We start from the raw sequence: 14,299 nt of genomic DNA, 5'->3' as shown, positions 1-14,299 counted from the left end.
CATGGGCGTGGTTTAGGTGACAGAGGGGCGTGTCCTGAGGAACTGTGGGCGTGTCTGAGCGCCGCGCATGCGCGCTGGGCGGTGCCGGCGCGGCCATGGCGCACGGGCACGGGCCCGGCCGGTGCCGCTGCTGCGGGGAGGAGGCGGCGGAGCGCGGCGCGGCCTGGGGGCTCTACCTGCGCATCGACCGGCAGCGCCTGCAGTGCCTCAACGAGCGCCGCGAGGGCTCCGGAGCCACCGTGTTCCGGCCCTGGGAGGAGCGCGGGGACCGCTCGCAGGTGGCACCGGGAGTAGGGCCCGGGGAGCGGGGTGGGCAGCGGGGCGCGGAGGGGATCCTGCCCTCGGTTCGGCCCCAGGGAGGCTCAGCTGAGCGCGGTGTCCGGGCCTGGGCCGCTCAGGGCGGGAGGAGCTGCTGGCGGGGGTCCAGAGGAGGCCACAAAGATCATTTGGGGTCTGGAGCATCGCCCTGATGAGGGGAGGCTGCGGGAGCAGGGCCTGGTTATTCTGGAGGAGGGAAGGCTGAAAGGGCATCCCATAAACCCATAAAATATCCCCGAGGGGAGGCTGAGAGGGCATCCCATAAACTCATAAAATATCCCCATGGGCTGTCAGAGGACAGTGCCAGGCTCTGTTCAGGGACAGGACAATGAGCAATGGCCATAAACTAAGACACAAGTTCCACCTCAACCTGAGGAAGAACTTCTCTCCATGAGGGTGGCAGAGCCCTGGAACAGCTGGGCTGGAGTGTCCCTCTGTGGGGACAGCCCAAACCCACCTGCACATGTCCCTGTGCCACCTGCTGACCCTGCCTGGCCAGGGCTTGGGCTGGGACAGCTCCACAGGCCCCTTCCAACCCTAAACATTCTGGGATTCTCTGAGCAATGTACTGTGGGTCCCCTAAACCCCGCTGGGATGATCCCTCCAGCTGTCCCCACCACCCCCTGCACACCCCAGGCCAGCCCTGACCTGCTCTTCTCTGTCCCCAGTTTGTGGAAAGCGACGATGATGAGGAGCTGCTCTTCAACATCCCGTGAGTTCCATGCCCTGGCACCGTCCTGGCTGCTGCCAGGGCTCCTTCCCCTGCCCTGGGGCTGCCTGGGGAGCAGGGGGGTGAGCTCTTTGTGTCAGCCAGGGCTCCTTCCCCTGCCCTGGGGCTGCCTGGGGAGCAGGGGGGTGAGCTCTGTGTGTCTGGGCAGGTTCACGGGCAGTGTGAAGTTGAAAGGAGTCATTGTGATGGGCGAGGATGATGGGACACACCCGGCTGAGATGAGGCTGTGAGTAACAGCAGCTGCCCCTCCTCACAGGAGCTGGGGGCTCTGAACACAAAATAAATCCATTTCTTTGTGGAGAAGAGCCTGGGCACTATTAATGGATGGAATCCAATCAGCTGACCTGCTGTTAATTACTCCCTGTGTGTCCCTGTCCTGCCAGGTTCAGGAACATTCCTCACATGTCCTTTGATGACACAGCCAAGGAGCCAGAGCAGAGCTTCAGCCTGAGCCGGGATCCCCTGGGAGAGCTGGAATATCCCACCAAGTACGAGCCATGCCCCGGGGGCTGCTCCTGCCTGCCACAGGAGCTGTGCCCACATCTGGGGCAGGGGCAGCCCAGGGCACAGCCTCACAGCTGCCCTCAGGAGGATTTATCCCCCCCAGCTCTGCCTGCCCAGAGCCTGGGGCAGGAATTCCTGGGGTGCAGGATCACCCTGGTGTCCTGTCCCCCCTCGTGGTGTGAGGGAACCCCCCTTGCTGGGCTCAGGGAGGCTGCAGGAGCAGCAGCTCTGGTCTCAGGCTGTGTTTTCCTGCAGAATTGCCCGTTTCTCCAACGTTTACCACCTCTCCATGCACTTCCCAAAGAACTTCGGAGCAGAGACAACCAAGATTTTTTACATAGGCCTGAAGGGGGAGTGGACAGAGGTGAGTGAGAGCAGAGAGAGCCCGGAGTGTGGGAGGGGCTGGGATCCTGCTGTTCCCCGTGGGATCCTGCTGTTCCCCGTGGGATTCTGCTTTTCCCCTGTGGGATCCCGCTGTTCCCTGTGGAATTTTGCTTTTCCCCCTGTGGAATTCTGCTTTTCCCCCTGTGGAATTCTGCGTTTCCCCCTGTGGAATTCTGCGTTTCCCCCTGTGGAATTTTGCTTTTCCCCCGTGGAATTCTGCTTTTCCCCCGTGGAATTCTGCTTTTCCCGGGTTTTAAACGTCCTGCCTCCACCCAGGCTCATCGCCACGAAGTCACCATCTGCAACTACGAAGCCTCGGCGAACCCGGCCGACCACAAGCTGGAACAGATCACCCCCCAGACTCACTTCATCTCCTAACGGGAGCCCGCCCGGGGCAGGACCGGAGCACCGGAGCAGCTCCGCGGCTGTGGGACGGACACGGCGGCGCGGTCGGTGCGAGGCATCCCGGGGGCGGCGGGGCCGCTCTGGAGGCTGCACCGAGCCGCGTGCGGGGCCGGTACCGGCTGTGACTGACAATAAACACGCTGCGGTGCAGAGCTGTGCGCTGTCCCTCCCGTGTGCGCGGGTGGCACCGGCGGGGAGAGCGCCGGGGGCCTCCTGTCCCCGTAAACGGTCAGCCGCGGGGTGCAGGGCGCTGCGGGAAGGGCGTGGCCGCGCCGTGCCGCCGATAATCCCTGAGGGCCCGGCCGCGGTTCCGAGCGCGATCCGGTGCCCGTTTCCACCATGGCCGCCCGGTCGCTCCCGGCGCTGTGTGCGTCACTTCCGCCGCGCAGCCGGAAGTTCCTGTGGGAGCGCGTCGGGGGAGCCGCGAGGAGCGCGCGCGCCGGGCCCGGGAGAGGTGCGGGGAGGGGGGGGCGGCACGTACCACCGGGCACTGCGGGGGGTGCAACCGGGCAGCGGCGCGGCGGGGGGGGACATACCACTGCTGCGGGAGGGGGGGAGGATTCCGTGAGGGCCGCGGGGAGCGGGGGGGGCCGCGGGGCCTTTAACGGGGATTAACGGCGGTGCACGGACGCGGTTCTGCCTCGGTGAGATAATGGGGCTGCGTCTTTCCGTCCCCGGGGTCTCGCAGCCTGCAGGGAGCCCCGGTTCTGGCGGAAAACCGGGGATCCCGGCTGTGGGGATCCCGCCTCCATCGCGGCAGCCCCCGCTGGAGTCCGCTGCCTGCGGGCCGGGGGAGAGGCTGAGGCACGGTAATTAACGCTCATTAACGTCCGGTGTCGGCGGTGGGTGCGACACGGCGGGGATCGGAGCCGAATTCACCTCCTGGCTCTGTGTTTGTGCCTCTACACCCACACGGGCACGGCTGAGGGGTTTCATCCCCATTGTGCTCCCTCCAGGAGCGGGGCAGGAACATCCCAGGCAGGAATTCCCAGCCGGGATCTTTGGGGTTCCTGTTTGGGGATTCCCAGAGGAACATTTGGGGGTTCCCAGGAGGAATTTTGGGGGTTCCCAGGAGGAATGTTTAGGGTTCCTATTTGAGGATTCCTAGAAGGAATTATGAGGTTCCCAGGAGGAATTTTGGGGTTCTCAGGAGGAATGTTTGGAGATTCCCAAGAAGAATGTTTGAGGTTCCCAGCAGGAATTTTGGGGTTGCCAGGAGGAATGTGTGGCAATTCCCAGGAGGAATGTTTGGGGATCCCAGCAGGAATTTTTTGGGGTTCCCAGCAGGAATTTTGGGATTCTTGGCAGGAATTTCGGGATTGCCAGGAGGAATTTTTTGGGGTTCCCAGGAGGAATCCCAGCAGGAATGTCTGGGGCACCTCTGAGCATCCCAGGTTTCCCTGGAGCCCAGCAAGCAGCGTGTCCCATCCGTGCCAGGGGAAGGTGCTGTTATTCCTGGCTGCCCTCCATCTCCCTGGCTGGCTTTTTGGCAGGTGTGGTTTCTCTCGTGGCCGGTTGTTTTGCCCCTGGAGTGCACAGGAGCACGTGGGCCGTGGGGCTGTGTCAGATCCGGGGAGCTGCTCTGTTCCTGGTGCTTTTGTTTTTATTTGAGTGGGGAAGCCGCTGACGAGCAGTGGGTGGAACGAGTCGGGCAGGTCCTGGCCGGGCTGTGAGGCAGAGCAGGCTGTTTCTCCTGGGTAAGGCTGCCTGCTGGCACTCTGGGGAAGGTTTGGGGTGATCTGGGATGGTGCTGCTGTGGGAGGTGAAGCTGGGGCAGAGTGTGATGAGGAAAGGATGGGGACAGGACCTTGGGAGAGGCTGGAGCTGTGCCAGGGCAGGTTTAGGTTGGATTTCGGGGAAGGTTTTTCCTCAGAGGGTGCTGGCACAGCCCCAAGGCTACCAGAGCTCCAGGAGTGTTTGGACACCACTCCAGGGATGCTCAGGGTGGGTTGTTGGGGGATCTGTGCAGGGTTTGGGGTTGGATGGATGATCCTTCATCCCTTCCAGCTCGGGATATTCTGTGATGGTGCTCTGGAGGCTGATCCTGTTCCTGGGGGATAATGGCAGTGCCCTAAACAAGCTCTGATGTAATTAGTGCTGGTGGGTCAGTGGGGTCAGGGCAGCCTCGTGGGGAGCTGTGGTTTGTGATGGAGTGGGAGCAAACACCCTGGGCTGTCGTGGCTGAGGGCTGGCTGCTCTGTGGGATCTGGCAGTGACAGGACAGCACTGGTAACCCTGCCTGCTGCCCTGGGCAGCCACAAGGCTGCCTTCCATCACTGGGGGGGCTCAGAGCAGCTCCCAGTGCTCTGCTTCATCCTAACCAGCCCCATAAAGCAGGGCTGGACCTTCGTGGGTGCAGCAGAGCCTGTTCTGTGTGCTGAGGGTTTCCTGCTTCCCGCTCGGAGCAGATGTGGGTCAGGCTCCTGCCCAGCTCAGGGAAGGCTGCAGGAGTGAAGGGATGCTGAGGCTGGGCTGCCTGACCACCCTCTGCCCACGCTGGTGCAGCCACAGGAGCACCTTTGGCTCTGAGGTGTAATTTCCAGGCTAATTTTAACACTTCCAGCGCCCCACGCGCGGAGCACTGGCTGCCTCTGGTCTCTGCAGCACTGCCAGGCCACCCCGTGGGGTGTTCCACCACCAAACCTGCTCTTTATTTCCCTCCTGTGGGTGCAGCAGCTGCCGAAGGGGGTGGGAGGTTTGTTTGTTTTCCTGCCTCACCTCAGGCTGTGTCCCGCAGGTGCCAGTGCCGACCCCTCTCGGTGTATGTGTGGTAACAACATGTCTGTCCCTCTCCTCGCCGACGCTGTCACCGTGTCAGGGGCAGAGCGGGAGACCGCCGCGGTAAGGGCTGCCCCTCCCTCCTTCCTTCCTTCCCTCCTTCCCCCGTGGAAAACAGAGCTCCTTCCATGAGATCCAGTGTGGCAGGGCCAGCTCTGTGCTGTCTGCTCCAGGCTGGGAGCTCAGCTTGTCAAGGCACTGGGGCTTAGGGCTGATGGGGCTGTTTAAGATTTTAAAAGCAAATCTCCCAAAGGAAAGCCCGACTCTGTCCTTCCCTGAGGTCTGCAGGCTGCCTCCCCTCTGCTCCCCGAGGTTTAGGGGGTGCTGGAGCCTGAGATGAAAAGCCTGGGGAGGTGGATTTGTGAGGCCTTGTCCCAGGCCAGGTTGGATGGGGCTTGGAGCAGCCTGGGACACTGGAAGGTGTCCCTGCCATGGCAGAGGTGGCACTGCAGGGGCTTTAAGATCCCTTCCAGCCCATTCTGGGGTTCAGGCTGGGCCTGTGCTCTGGTGCCATCCTGGTGGGATGATCTGTCACTCCTTGTCCCTGTGCTGTGCCGAGGAGTTGGGACCTGCCCGTGGCAGCTCTGTGGCAGGATGACACCACATCCCTGACCCACCCATCCGCTGCTCCACGCTAATTTCAGCCTCTTCCAGCTCGTGACTAAGTGTCCATTTGCCACCTCCCTGCCAGCCCAGCCCAGCCCTGCCCTCTGTGACTCTCACACCAGCTAATTCCCTTCCCTCTGTGTTTTACAGGTCATTTTCCTCCATGGCCTTGGAGACACGGGGTGAGTGTCCCTGAGCTGGCTCTGCCTGGGGTGTGTGGTTTGCCAGATGCAGATCTCACCCTTTTGCTGCTGCTTTCCCTCAGGGCATCTCCAGGATCTGTGTGGGCTTTGGGCTGGGCTCTGCAGCCATTCCTGCACCAGCCTGGCAGGGAATGGCAGGGAATTGCTGCTGGCAGAGCTGTCTGCTCTTGAATATTTATGATCCCAGCAGCCTGGCAGCCCCCAACCCCCCACGGGTGGATTTCGTGCTGCCTTCGGGGGTTGCTGATAAGCACTGCTGATAAGCACTGCAGCTTTTCCAGGGCTGGCAGCCGGGCTGGGCCTGCACGAGGGCATCTCTGCTCTGCAAGGCTGCCTCAGAGGTCCCATGGTGGTGACAAAGGGCTCCTCCTTGTCCAGGAGATTCCCTCCTCCCTGCCTGGGAGATTCCCTCCTCCCTGGCTGGACATTCCCTCCTCCGTGTCCTCCCTACCTGCACCTTTGGGGCTTTGTGCTCTCCCCTCAGATGGGCTCAGTGCTGGGGGGGTTTCACGGGGGGTTCAGGCTGTTGGAAGCTCAGGGGAGGGGTTGGGGGCAGCAGGGTTTGGGAAAATGGCTCAGACAAGCCTTGGACTCCCCTCCTGTCCCTCCCCAGGCACAGCTGGGCCGATGCTCTCTCCTCCATCCGCCTCCCCTACGTGAAGTACATCTGCCCTCACGCGTAAGTGCTGCCCTGGGGGCTTCTTGGGGGGCCCTGAGGCTGCCAAGGCTGCAGGGGAAGGCCTGAGCCCTGCAGAGCTGCCCAGCTCTGCTGCCATGGTCAGCTCCTGCTGCAGGCAGAGCTGCTCCCACAGAGTGAGCAGCACCAGAGGCTCTTTTCTTTCCTGTCTTGTTTATCCCTGGTGGCTGCAGGGAGAGACAAAGGCTCTGGAGCTCCCAGTGCCTCCCTGCTCAGGCCAGAGGGGTCTCAGCAGGGAGGGGAGAGGTCTCAGTCTTCCTGCTCCCCTCAGACTTGAGCTCAACCACCCCAAATGTTCCTCCACAGGCCCCGGATCCCGGTGACCCTCAACATGAAGATGGTCATGCCCTCCTGGTCAGTGCTTTGGGGGACAGGGCTGGGTGGGACCGTTTTGGGGAGTGAGAGGGATGGGGGGACAAAATCCACTGCCCTGTGGGGGCCAGGGAATGGCAGAGCACCCCCAGCTCCTGCCTCCCCACACTTGGGGTGCTGGGAGAGGCTTTGGCTGACCCTGCTGCTTCCCCCAGGTTTGACCTGATGGGATTGACTCCAGATGCACCTGAGGATGAAGCTGGGATCAAGAAAGCAGCAGAAAACAGTAAGGAGCTCTGTGAGGGGAGGTGGTGAGCTGCTTGTGCCTCTCCCTCACTGTGACTGCAGCAGGTGTCTTCCTTCCACCTCTCCTTTGTTTCTGCTGGCCTGTGATCCCAGCAAACTTCCCCTGGCACCTCCCTGTCCCTGATGTGCACCCTGAAGCATGGGGTGATGCTTTTCAGCCTTTTCCCCTTCCACTGACTCACTTCTCCATCTCCTTCCAGTTAAAGCAATCATTGAGCACGAGATGAAGAACGGGATCCCCCCCAACCGCATCATCCTGGGGGGCTTCTCACAGGTGAGGGTCCCCAGTTCCTGCTCCACCTGTCACAGGGGGGTGTGAGCTGGGCCTGAGGGTGTCCCTGCACCCCCAGACCCACAGTGAGTGCCTGTTCTCCCTGCAGGGCGGTGCCTTGTCGCTGTACACGGCTCTCACCTGCCAGCACCAGCTGGCCGGGATCGTGGCGCTCAGCTGCTGGCTCCCGCTGCACAAGGCCTTCCCTCAGGTACCGCTGCCCTGGGCACGCTCCCACTGCAGCTCTCCCTCAGCAGGAGGGGTCTGCTGGCTCGTGCTGGGGACACGAGGCACCACTGGTGTCCCCTCACCTGAGTGTCCCCTCCCTCCCGGTGGCAGGCGGCGAACAACGGCGTGAACAAGGACATTGCCATCCTGCAGTGCCACGGGGAGCTGGACCCCATGATCCCCGTGCGCTTCGGGGCCCTCACTGCCGAGAAGCTCAAGTCTGTGGTCACCCCCACCAAGGTGCAGTTCAAAACCTTCCCTGGAGTGATGCACAGTTCCTGTCCTCAGGTCAGTGCTGCCCGTGGAGGGGAGGGGGTGGTGATCAGTGATGGGCCCGTGGGAATGGCCTGGAGTGTGTCACAGGAGGGCTGGGATGGATTTCAGGGAAAGGTTCTTCCCTCAGAGGGTGCTGGGCACTGCCCCGAGGCTGCCAGAGCTCCAGGAGCCTTTGGACAACGCTGCCAGGGATTGTTGGGGGGTCTGGGCATGGCTGGGCTGTGGATCCTTGTGGGTCCCTTCCCTTTGGGATCTTTGGGACCAACCCCAGCACAGGCAGGGTGGGGAACACACGAGCTATACTTGTTCCTGACTTGCTCTGGGAGGCTGCAGAGCCCCGAGCCCCGTTCCCGGGGCCCAGCCCGGCCCTGAGCAGCCCCGGTGTGACGGCCGTGCGCCGCCCGCAGGAGATGATGGCGGTGAAGGAGTTCATCGAGAAGCTGCTGCCCCGGATCTGAGCCGAGCCCCTCGGGACTGTCGCAGGGGAGGGTGCCGAGGTCACCGCCGCCCGTGTGTCCCTGTGACCCGCCCGCTGCCAACGGAAGCCATGGCCCCCCCAGCGCACCTCCCGCCGCACCCCCCCGTGCCCGCGCCCTCGCACCGCGTCCCCCCCGGCCGGGGGTGCCCGGCTCTCCCGCTGCTCCCGGAGCCCACACCGGAGCTGCCTAAGGCGAGCCTGGGAGCGGCCTTTTCTCTCCTGCTCGGGCTCCCGGCGCTTCCCGGGGCAAGGTCACCGGCGCCCCGGCGCCCCGCGGGGCTGGCACGGCGCGGGTGAGGTTTTCCTGTTGGGTTTGGGGTTTTTGTACCAGTATTAGGGGCGGGACGTGCCCGGCTGCGGTGGGAGGAGCGGGGCGGGGCTGGGGACCCCCGGGGCTCGGAGCTCTGCCCTGGCCTCGGCTCAGGCGACTCGCGGGTTTTCAGTCAGAGCTCAGGAACCCGGGACTCCCCTGCGGACGCCTGCAGGCCCCGGGACGGGCTCTGCCCTGGGCCGGCACCGCCAAAGGCTGCCCGGGGCCGGCGGGGAGGGTCAGTGCAGCTCCCGCACCTCCCGCACGGCCCCGCCTGTCACACACGCACACTCCCCTCAGCCATCGGGGCAGCTCTGCCCTCCTGAGATAATCACCTCCTTCCTCCTGCTCCTCCTCCTCTTGTTGCTTTTACAATCTCCATCCCAGAGGCACCTCCCCCTCCTCCCAGCCCAGCTCTGCACCCTCGGAGCTCCAAAGCTTCGTTTACACTCACGGAGCCACCGGCCCCGTCTTCAATGTCTTCTCTTGCTGCTACTCGTCCTTCCCTGTGGGCTTGGGCTGGCTCGGGGAGGGGGGGTCCCTGCACCCCGGGTTTGGCTCCCGGTGCAGCTGGAAGGAGCAGCTTTGCTCCCAGCCCGGGTGCTGCTGTGCCCCTCCCTCTGTGCCCCCGGGGCTCTCCCTGCCCCGCCATGTACAATCACCTGTGGCTTGTCCCCTCCCGAGTGCTGGCATCGTGCTGGGGCCCCGAATGTCTCCTCTGGGGGGGCTCCTGGCTGACCCTCCCCTCCCACAGGGCCCGGGGCAGCGGCTGTGGAGCAGCTCTGCCCTCACCCCCTCTTTCCCTGGGCTGAGCCCCCACTCGGGGCTGATCTTGGCTTTTAGAACACCCCCACATTCCCCAGGCTGGCCCTGCTCCCCCTGCCCTGCCCCAGGGCCACAGAGGTGAGGGCTGCCCTGGGGGGTTCAGCCCCAGCAGTTCTGCTCCAGCCCTGCCCGTCCTGCCCGGGCTGTGCAAAGCAATAACTGCCCTCTGGAGAGTGCATGGTGGGGCCCACCCTGCCTGGGCTCTGGGAACAGGGTTTTCATTTTTGCTCCTTTTGGGAAGTGGGAAAGCAGCAGAGCTGCTGCTGGCACCGGGGGCGGCCCAGCTCTGCCCTGCTGGCTCTTCTATGCTGTGTTTCAATGCTGCTGTGCCCCCGCCCCCAGGCCTGGCTGGGGGGCACAAGAAGGTGGCAGGGGTGGGATGGCAGCTCCCAGGGGCACCAGGGGCTGGTGATGGACAGACTGACCTGTGTGACTGTGAACTGGAACCGTGTGTGACGGGGGCCTGGGACCATCCCTGTGCAGAGCATTCCTGCTCACTCCCTGCCCGAGCAGTGCCGGGAACCCGGGAGGGAGAACAGCTTCTCTCCATTCCTCAATACAGCTTTGGGTTTTTTCTTCTGTTTTTTTTTCTTTCTTTTGGGTTTGGTTTTTTGTTTTATTTTTTGGTTGTTTTCTTCTCTCTCCTGTCTTCCTTGTACATGTTTGTTTTTTTTTGTGTGTGTGTGTGCGTTCCACAGAGAACCAAGGTGAAATAAACCCTCAACTTATCCCGGAGCTGAGCTGGCGTCATCCCTGGCCAGGCAGGATGGGAGATCTGGGGGGGAATGGGGTTCCATGAGGCCCCAGGTTGCCATTTTTAGGGGCAGCAGCTCTGGCTGAGGGGAAGCAGAACAAAGCTGCCACATAGAAAGTAGGAAAGTTTATTTTAAAAACAAATCAAAAGCTCAATTCATAAGTTATTCATGCAGCCGACAGCACACGGGGCCGGCTGCGTCATCCCTGCCCTGGGAGCTGCCAGGAATAAACAGGAGCAGGGTGGGACAGGAGGGCAGAGCTGGCTCCTGGCAGCCTTTGGCAAAGGGCTCTGGGGCGTGGCTGCCACAGGAGCCCAGAGCAGGCACCCAGGGGGCTGTGGGCAGCCAGGCCAGGCTGGCACAGCCCTGGGCAGGGGCTTCTCCAGCTCAGCAGGAGAGGGGGGAGATGGGGTTTGGTCCCCAAAACCATGCTGGGGGACAAGGGGGGGTGGAGGAAGCCTTGGAATGTGAGTGGTCCCTGTGGGAGGTTCCTGGTGCCTCTCTGTGCCAGGGCAGGGGCAGAGGGGCCTTGGGCTCCCCCTGAGCTGGGTGGGGCAGGAGGGAACAGGGGCTCTGCTGCAGTTTGGGCTCAGCAGGACCCAGCTGTCCCAGTGCTGGATGCCCAGGGAGGGCCCAGGAGCTCCCAGCCCGGGCTGGCTGCAGCCCCTGGGGGTTCCCATGGCGGTTCCATGCCCATGGTGCCAAACCAGGCCCTGGCTCTGTTCTCCCTTCATTGTGGTTCTGCTCTGTGAGATGCAAAGACCTGTGGGATGAGGATGAGGAGGAGGGAGGCTGAGGATGCTCCAGCCTTCCTGCCCTGAGCCAGAGGCGGGAGGGGGAGCTGGAAATGCCCTCCCAGGATGGTGACAGCCCCGGGGGAAGGAGGCAGGGCTGGCTCAGAGCATCCCTGGGCTCAGCCAGCCCTCGGTCACAGCTCAGTTCTTGCTGAAGCCCGTGGGGTTCTGCAGCTGCCACCGCCACAGGTCCTCACCTGGAACAGGAGGAGGGAGGTGAGGGAGGGCAGGGGGCTGGCAGTGCCCGCTGTGCCAGGGAGGGGATGCCCTTACACATCTTGTCCAGGCCAAAGGCAGCTTTCCAGCCCAGCTCCCGCTCGGCCAGCGCGGGGTCAGCGTAGCAGGAGGCCACGTCCCCCTCGCGCCGGGCTGTGATCCGGTACTTGATCTGCAGGGAGAGCAGCACCGAGGGCTTGGGGGGTGCCAGGGGGGCTGAGGGGGAGCAGGGCCCTGTGGGGAGCAGCTGCTGCCCCTGTGAGCCTGCAGCTCTGCCCTTACCTCCCTCCCCGAGGCTTTCTCCATGGCCCGGACCATCTGCAGCACGGAGTAGCCGGTGCCTGTGCCCAGGTTGTAGATCTGGGACAAGGATAAAGGACAGGGATCAAAGGGAGAAGGGCCAGGCTCTCCTTCAGCCCCCTTGGGACCCCCACGTCCCCCCAGGGCTGGCAGCACCCCAAGGCTGGCACCTTGCAGCCACAGTTCTCCTTGAGCTTCTTCAGAGCAGCGATGTGGCCTTTGGCCAGATCCACAACGTGGATGTAATCCCTGACTCCTGTGGGGACACAGAGGGTGAGGGCAGGGCCAGGGCTCTGGGAATCCCAAATTCCCCCATCCCAAACTCCCCCTGTCCCGTGACGCACCCGTTCCATCGTCCGTCTTGTAGTCGTTCCCAAAGACGCTCAGGAATTCCCGGCGTCCCACTGCCACCTGCACAGAGGGACAGCCCCGTGGAGCCCCGGCACCTGCGTCCCCTCCCTGCGACCCCCGGGGGCTGTGGGGGCTGTACCTGAGCCACGTAGGGCATGAGGTTGTTGGGGATGCCCTGAGGGTCCTCCCCGATCATCCCCGACTCGTGGGCGCCGATGGGGTTGAAGTAGCGCAGGAGGACGGCGTTCCAGTCCTGGGGACACACGGACAGGGCTGCCAGGTCACCCCCAGTGTGGGGACAGCCCCGATGTGGAGGACACAGCCCCATGGGGCAGCTCCTCACCTTCTCTGCTCTGCAGAGATCCTGGATCATCTCCTCGATGAAGAACTTGGATTTGCCGTAGGGGTTGGTGCAGCCCCCCACCGGGTGCTTCTCGTCCAGGGGGAGGTACTTGGGGTCCCCGTAGACGGTGGCAGAGCTGCTGAACACGATGTTCCTCACGCCGTGCGCCTTCATGGTCTGCCAGGGGCAATGGGCAGCGCTGATGCAGCCCTGTGCCCTGTGCCAGCCCTCCAGGGGCGCCGGCAGGGCCTGGGCAGGGCAGGGGGAGCAGCCCGGGATCACCCCCGGCCCCTCTCACCTCCAGCAGCCCGATGGTCCCGGTGAGGTTCACTCTGTAATATTCCAGAGGCTTCTGCACCGACTCCCCCACAGCTTTGAGCCCCGCAAAGTGCATCACGGCCGAGAAACGGTGCTGCAGGGGGAAGGGGCTGGGATCAGAGCCACGGCAGCAGGAACCAGCCGGGATCAGAGCCACGGCAGCAGGAACCAGCCGGGATCGCCCCGGGAGCTCTGTCCGGCCAGCCCGGGGCGCTCCCACCGGAGCGGGCACCGCGTTCCCTCCCTGCTCCCGTGGCTCCCACCCCATCCAGGGACCCCGGGAGCCGCCCCGGGCCCTGCAGCTCCCGCTCTCACCTTCCTGAAGAGCTCCTGGAGCGCCGCCCGGTCCGTGATGTCGAGCTCCTGGAAGAGCACGGGCCGGTGCGCGATCTCCTGCACCCGCCGGAGGCTCTCGGGGAGCTCCTCGGAGCCTGGGGATGGACGGAGGGCAGTGAGGGGGGCTGGAGCCGGGCACGGGGCCGGGACGGGGCTGCCGTACCTCGGATGGCGTTGTGGAAGTTGTCGATGACCACGGGCTCGTAGCCCGCCTGCAGCAGCTCCAGCACGCAGTGGCTGCCGATGTAGCCGGCGCCGCCCGTCACCAGGATGGTCTCGGCCATGGCTCCTGCGGGGAAAGCGCAGAGCCGGGGTGGGCACGGCACGGCACGGCACGGCACGGTATGGCACGGCACGATATGGCACGGCACGAGGGACGGGCGGGGCAGGGCCGGTCACACCTCCCGGACACGGAGGTGGCACCTCCCGGAGACGAGCCCCGGTTGTTCCTGTTACACCCAGCCCTGGGCTCACCCGTGCCCCTCAGGGCAGCAGTTCTCGCTGTTAATTAACTTCATTAACTAATGAATGAATGAATGAATTGGGGTGGTCTCCGCGGGGGTAGCAGCTCTGCCCTTCAGCCTCTCCCTGTTCCCCCAGCCCCGCAGGAAGGGCTCGGGGACAGTCGGCGGTACCGGCGGAACCCCGGCCCGGGGAGGAGCGGGAGCCCCGGGAGGACCCGGACCGGGACCGGGACATTTCCCTCCGGAGCTGCGGCCCCAACCGGAGCCCCCCAAACTCCCGGGCTGGGAGAACAGCACCGGGCCCGGTGAAAGGCAAAACTATGGCGGATTTCAGCCGGGAGCGGGGACGGGCCCGGGAGCAGCGGAGGGTCCCGGGGCCGAGGGGCAGAACCGGGGACCGGAATCGCTCCAGAGCCCGGGGGTGCCCCAAGCCGCAGGGGTTTGGGCTGTCCCTGCCAAAGGCAGCAGGGCAGGGCAGGACAGCACACCCGTCCCCCTGCCCGTTCCTGCCGTTCCCCCCAGTTCCCCCCCGGTCTCTCACCCGCCGCTGCCGCCGCTCCCGCTCAGCCCCGTGAGGGGCGCGGCCCCTTTAAGGCCGGGCCTTGGCCCCGCCCCTCGGCGCCACGCGCGCGGCTCCTCCATGGAAACGTGTCAGGGCTACGGGGCGGCGGCGGGGACAAAATTCCGCGGGGGACGGCGGCCATTGGTGCGCGCTGGAGGGGGCGGAGCCACTGTGGGGAGCTCGGTGCCGCAGCGCCCCCTGGCGGCCGGAGGAGGCCGTTGCCCCAAAA

General features: G+C 64.3%; 3 protein-coding genes across 4 annotated transcripts; 2 read left to right on the top strand and 1 right to left on the bottom strand.

Moving 5' to 3' along the window:
• The first annotated feature begins 65 nt into the window (after positions 1–65).
• Positions 66–2,484, top strand: PITHD1 (PITH domain containing 1). Its single transcript, XM_030964540.1, has 6 exons — positions 66–278; positions 987–1,030; positions 1,197–1,274; positions 1,432–1,536; positions 1,808–1,916; positions 2,213–2,484. Exons 1-6 carry the CDS (start codon positions 96–98, stop codon positions 2,312–2,314), a joined length of 621 nt encoding a protein of 206 aa, XP_030820400.1. The 5' UTR covers positions 66–95; the 3' UTR covers positions 2,315–2,484.
• A 252-nt stretch (positions 2,485–2,736) lies between these two features.
• On the top strand, positions 2,737–10,391 carry LYPLA2 (lysophospholipase 2). 2 transcript variants are annotated; one of them, XM_030964532.1, is made up of 10 exons: positions 2,737–2,795; positions 5,079–5,182; positions 5,876–5,907; positions 6,542–6,607; positions 6,932–6,979; positions 7,153–7,223; positions 7,444–7,517; positions 7,624–7,725; positions 7,854–8,030; positions 8,426–10,391. In XM_030964532.1, exons 2-10 carry the CDS (start codon positions 5,105–5,107, stop codon positions 8,474–8,476), a joined length of 699 nt encoding a protein of 232 aa, XP_030820392.1. In that variant the 5' UTR covers positions 2,737–2,795; positions 5,079–5,104; the 3' UTR covers positions 8,477–10,391. The 2 variants fall into 2 exon arrangements, with proteins under 2 accessions (XP_030820392.1, XP_030820391.1); XM_030964531.1 differs by lacking the exon at positions 2,737–2,795 and adding an exon at positions 2,953–3,150.
• A 104-nt stretch (positions 10,392–10,495) lies between these two features.
• GALE (UDP-galactose-4-epimerase) lies at positions 10,496–14,127 on the bottom strand. The gene is made up of 11 exons (XM_030964528.1): positions 14,050–14,127; positions 13,208–13,333; positions 13,024–13,139; positions 12,689–12,802; positions 12,391–12,567; positions 12,187–12,300; positions 12,041–12,107; positions 11,867–11,952; positions 11,679–11,756; positions 11,454–11,568; positions 10,496–11,377 (listed from the first exon to the last, which is right to left on the bottom strand). Exons 2-11 carry the CDS (start codon positions 13,326–13,328, stop codon positions 11,322–11,324), a joined length of 1,044 nt encoding a protein of 347 aa, XP_030820388.1. The 5' UTR covers positions 13,329–13,333; positions 14,050–14,127; the 3' UTR covers positions 10,496–11,321.
• Positions 14,128–14,299: the final 172 nt, after the last annotated feature.

This window comes from Camarhynchus parvulus, chromosome 23, assembly GCF_901933205.1.
Source record: "Camarhynchus parvulus chromosome 23, STF_HiC, whole genome shotgun sequence".
NCBI lineage: Eukaryota > Metazoa > Chordata > Aves > Passeriformes > Thraupidae > Camarhynchus > Camarhynchus parvulus.
This window is presented reverse-complemented; position numbering and strand designations above follow the sequence as displayed.

Coding starts and splice junctions, on each gene's coding strand:
- GALE (XM_030964528.1), bottom strand. CDS start 13,328: ATGGCCGAGACCATCCTGGTGACGGGCGGCGCCGGCTACATCGGCAGC. Junction 12,803..13,023: donor TCCAGGAGCTCTTCAGGAAG/GTGAGAGCGGGA, acceptor TTCCCCCTGCAG/CACCGTTTCTCGGCCGTGAT. Junction 11,569..11,678: donor AGAAAGCCTCGGGGAGGGAG/GTAAGGGCAGAG, acceptor CTCTCCCTGCAG/ATCAAGTACCGGATCACAGC.
- LYPLA2 (XM_030964531.1), top strand. CDS start 2,994: ATGGGGCTGCGTCTTTCCGTCCCCGGGGTCTCGCAGCCTGCAGGGAGC. Junction 5,908..6,541: donor CATGGCCTTGGAGACACGGG/GTGAGTGTCCCT, acceptor GTCCCTCCCCAG/GCACAGCTGGGCCGATGCTC. Junction 7,518..7,623: donor TCCTGGGGGGCTTCTCACAG/GTGAGGGTCCCC, acceptor TTCTCCCTGCAG/GGCGGTGCCTTGTCGCTGTA.
- PITHD1 (XM_030964540.1), top strand. CDS start 96: ATGGCGCACGGGCACGGGCCCGGCCGGTGCCGCTGCTGCGGGGAGGAG. Junction 279..986: donor AGCGCGGGGACCGCTCGCAG/GTGGCACCGGGA, acceptor CTCTGTCCCCAG/TTTGTGGAAAGCGACGATGA. Junction 1,031..1,196: donor GAGCTGCTCTTCAACATCCC/GTGAGTTCCATG, acceptor GTGTCTGGGCAG/GTTCACGGGCAGTGTGAAGT.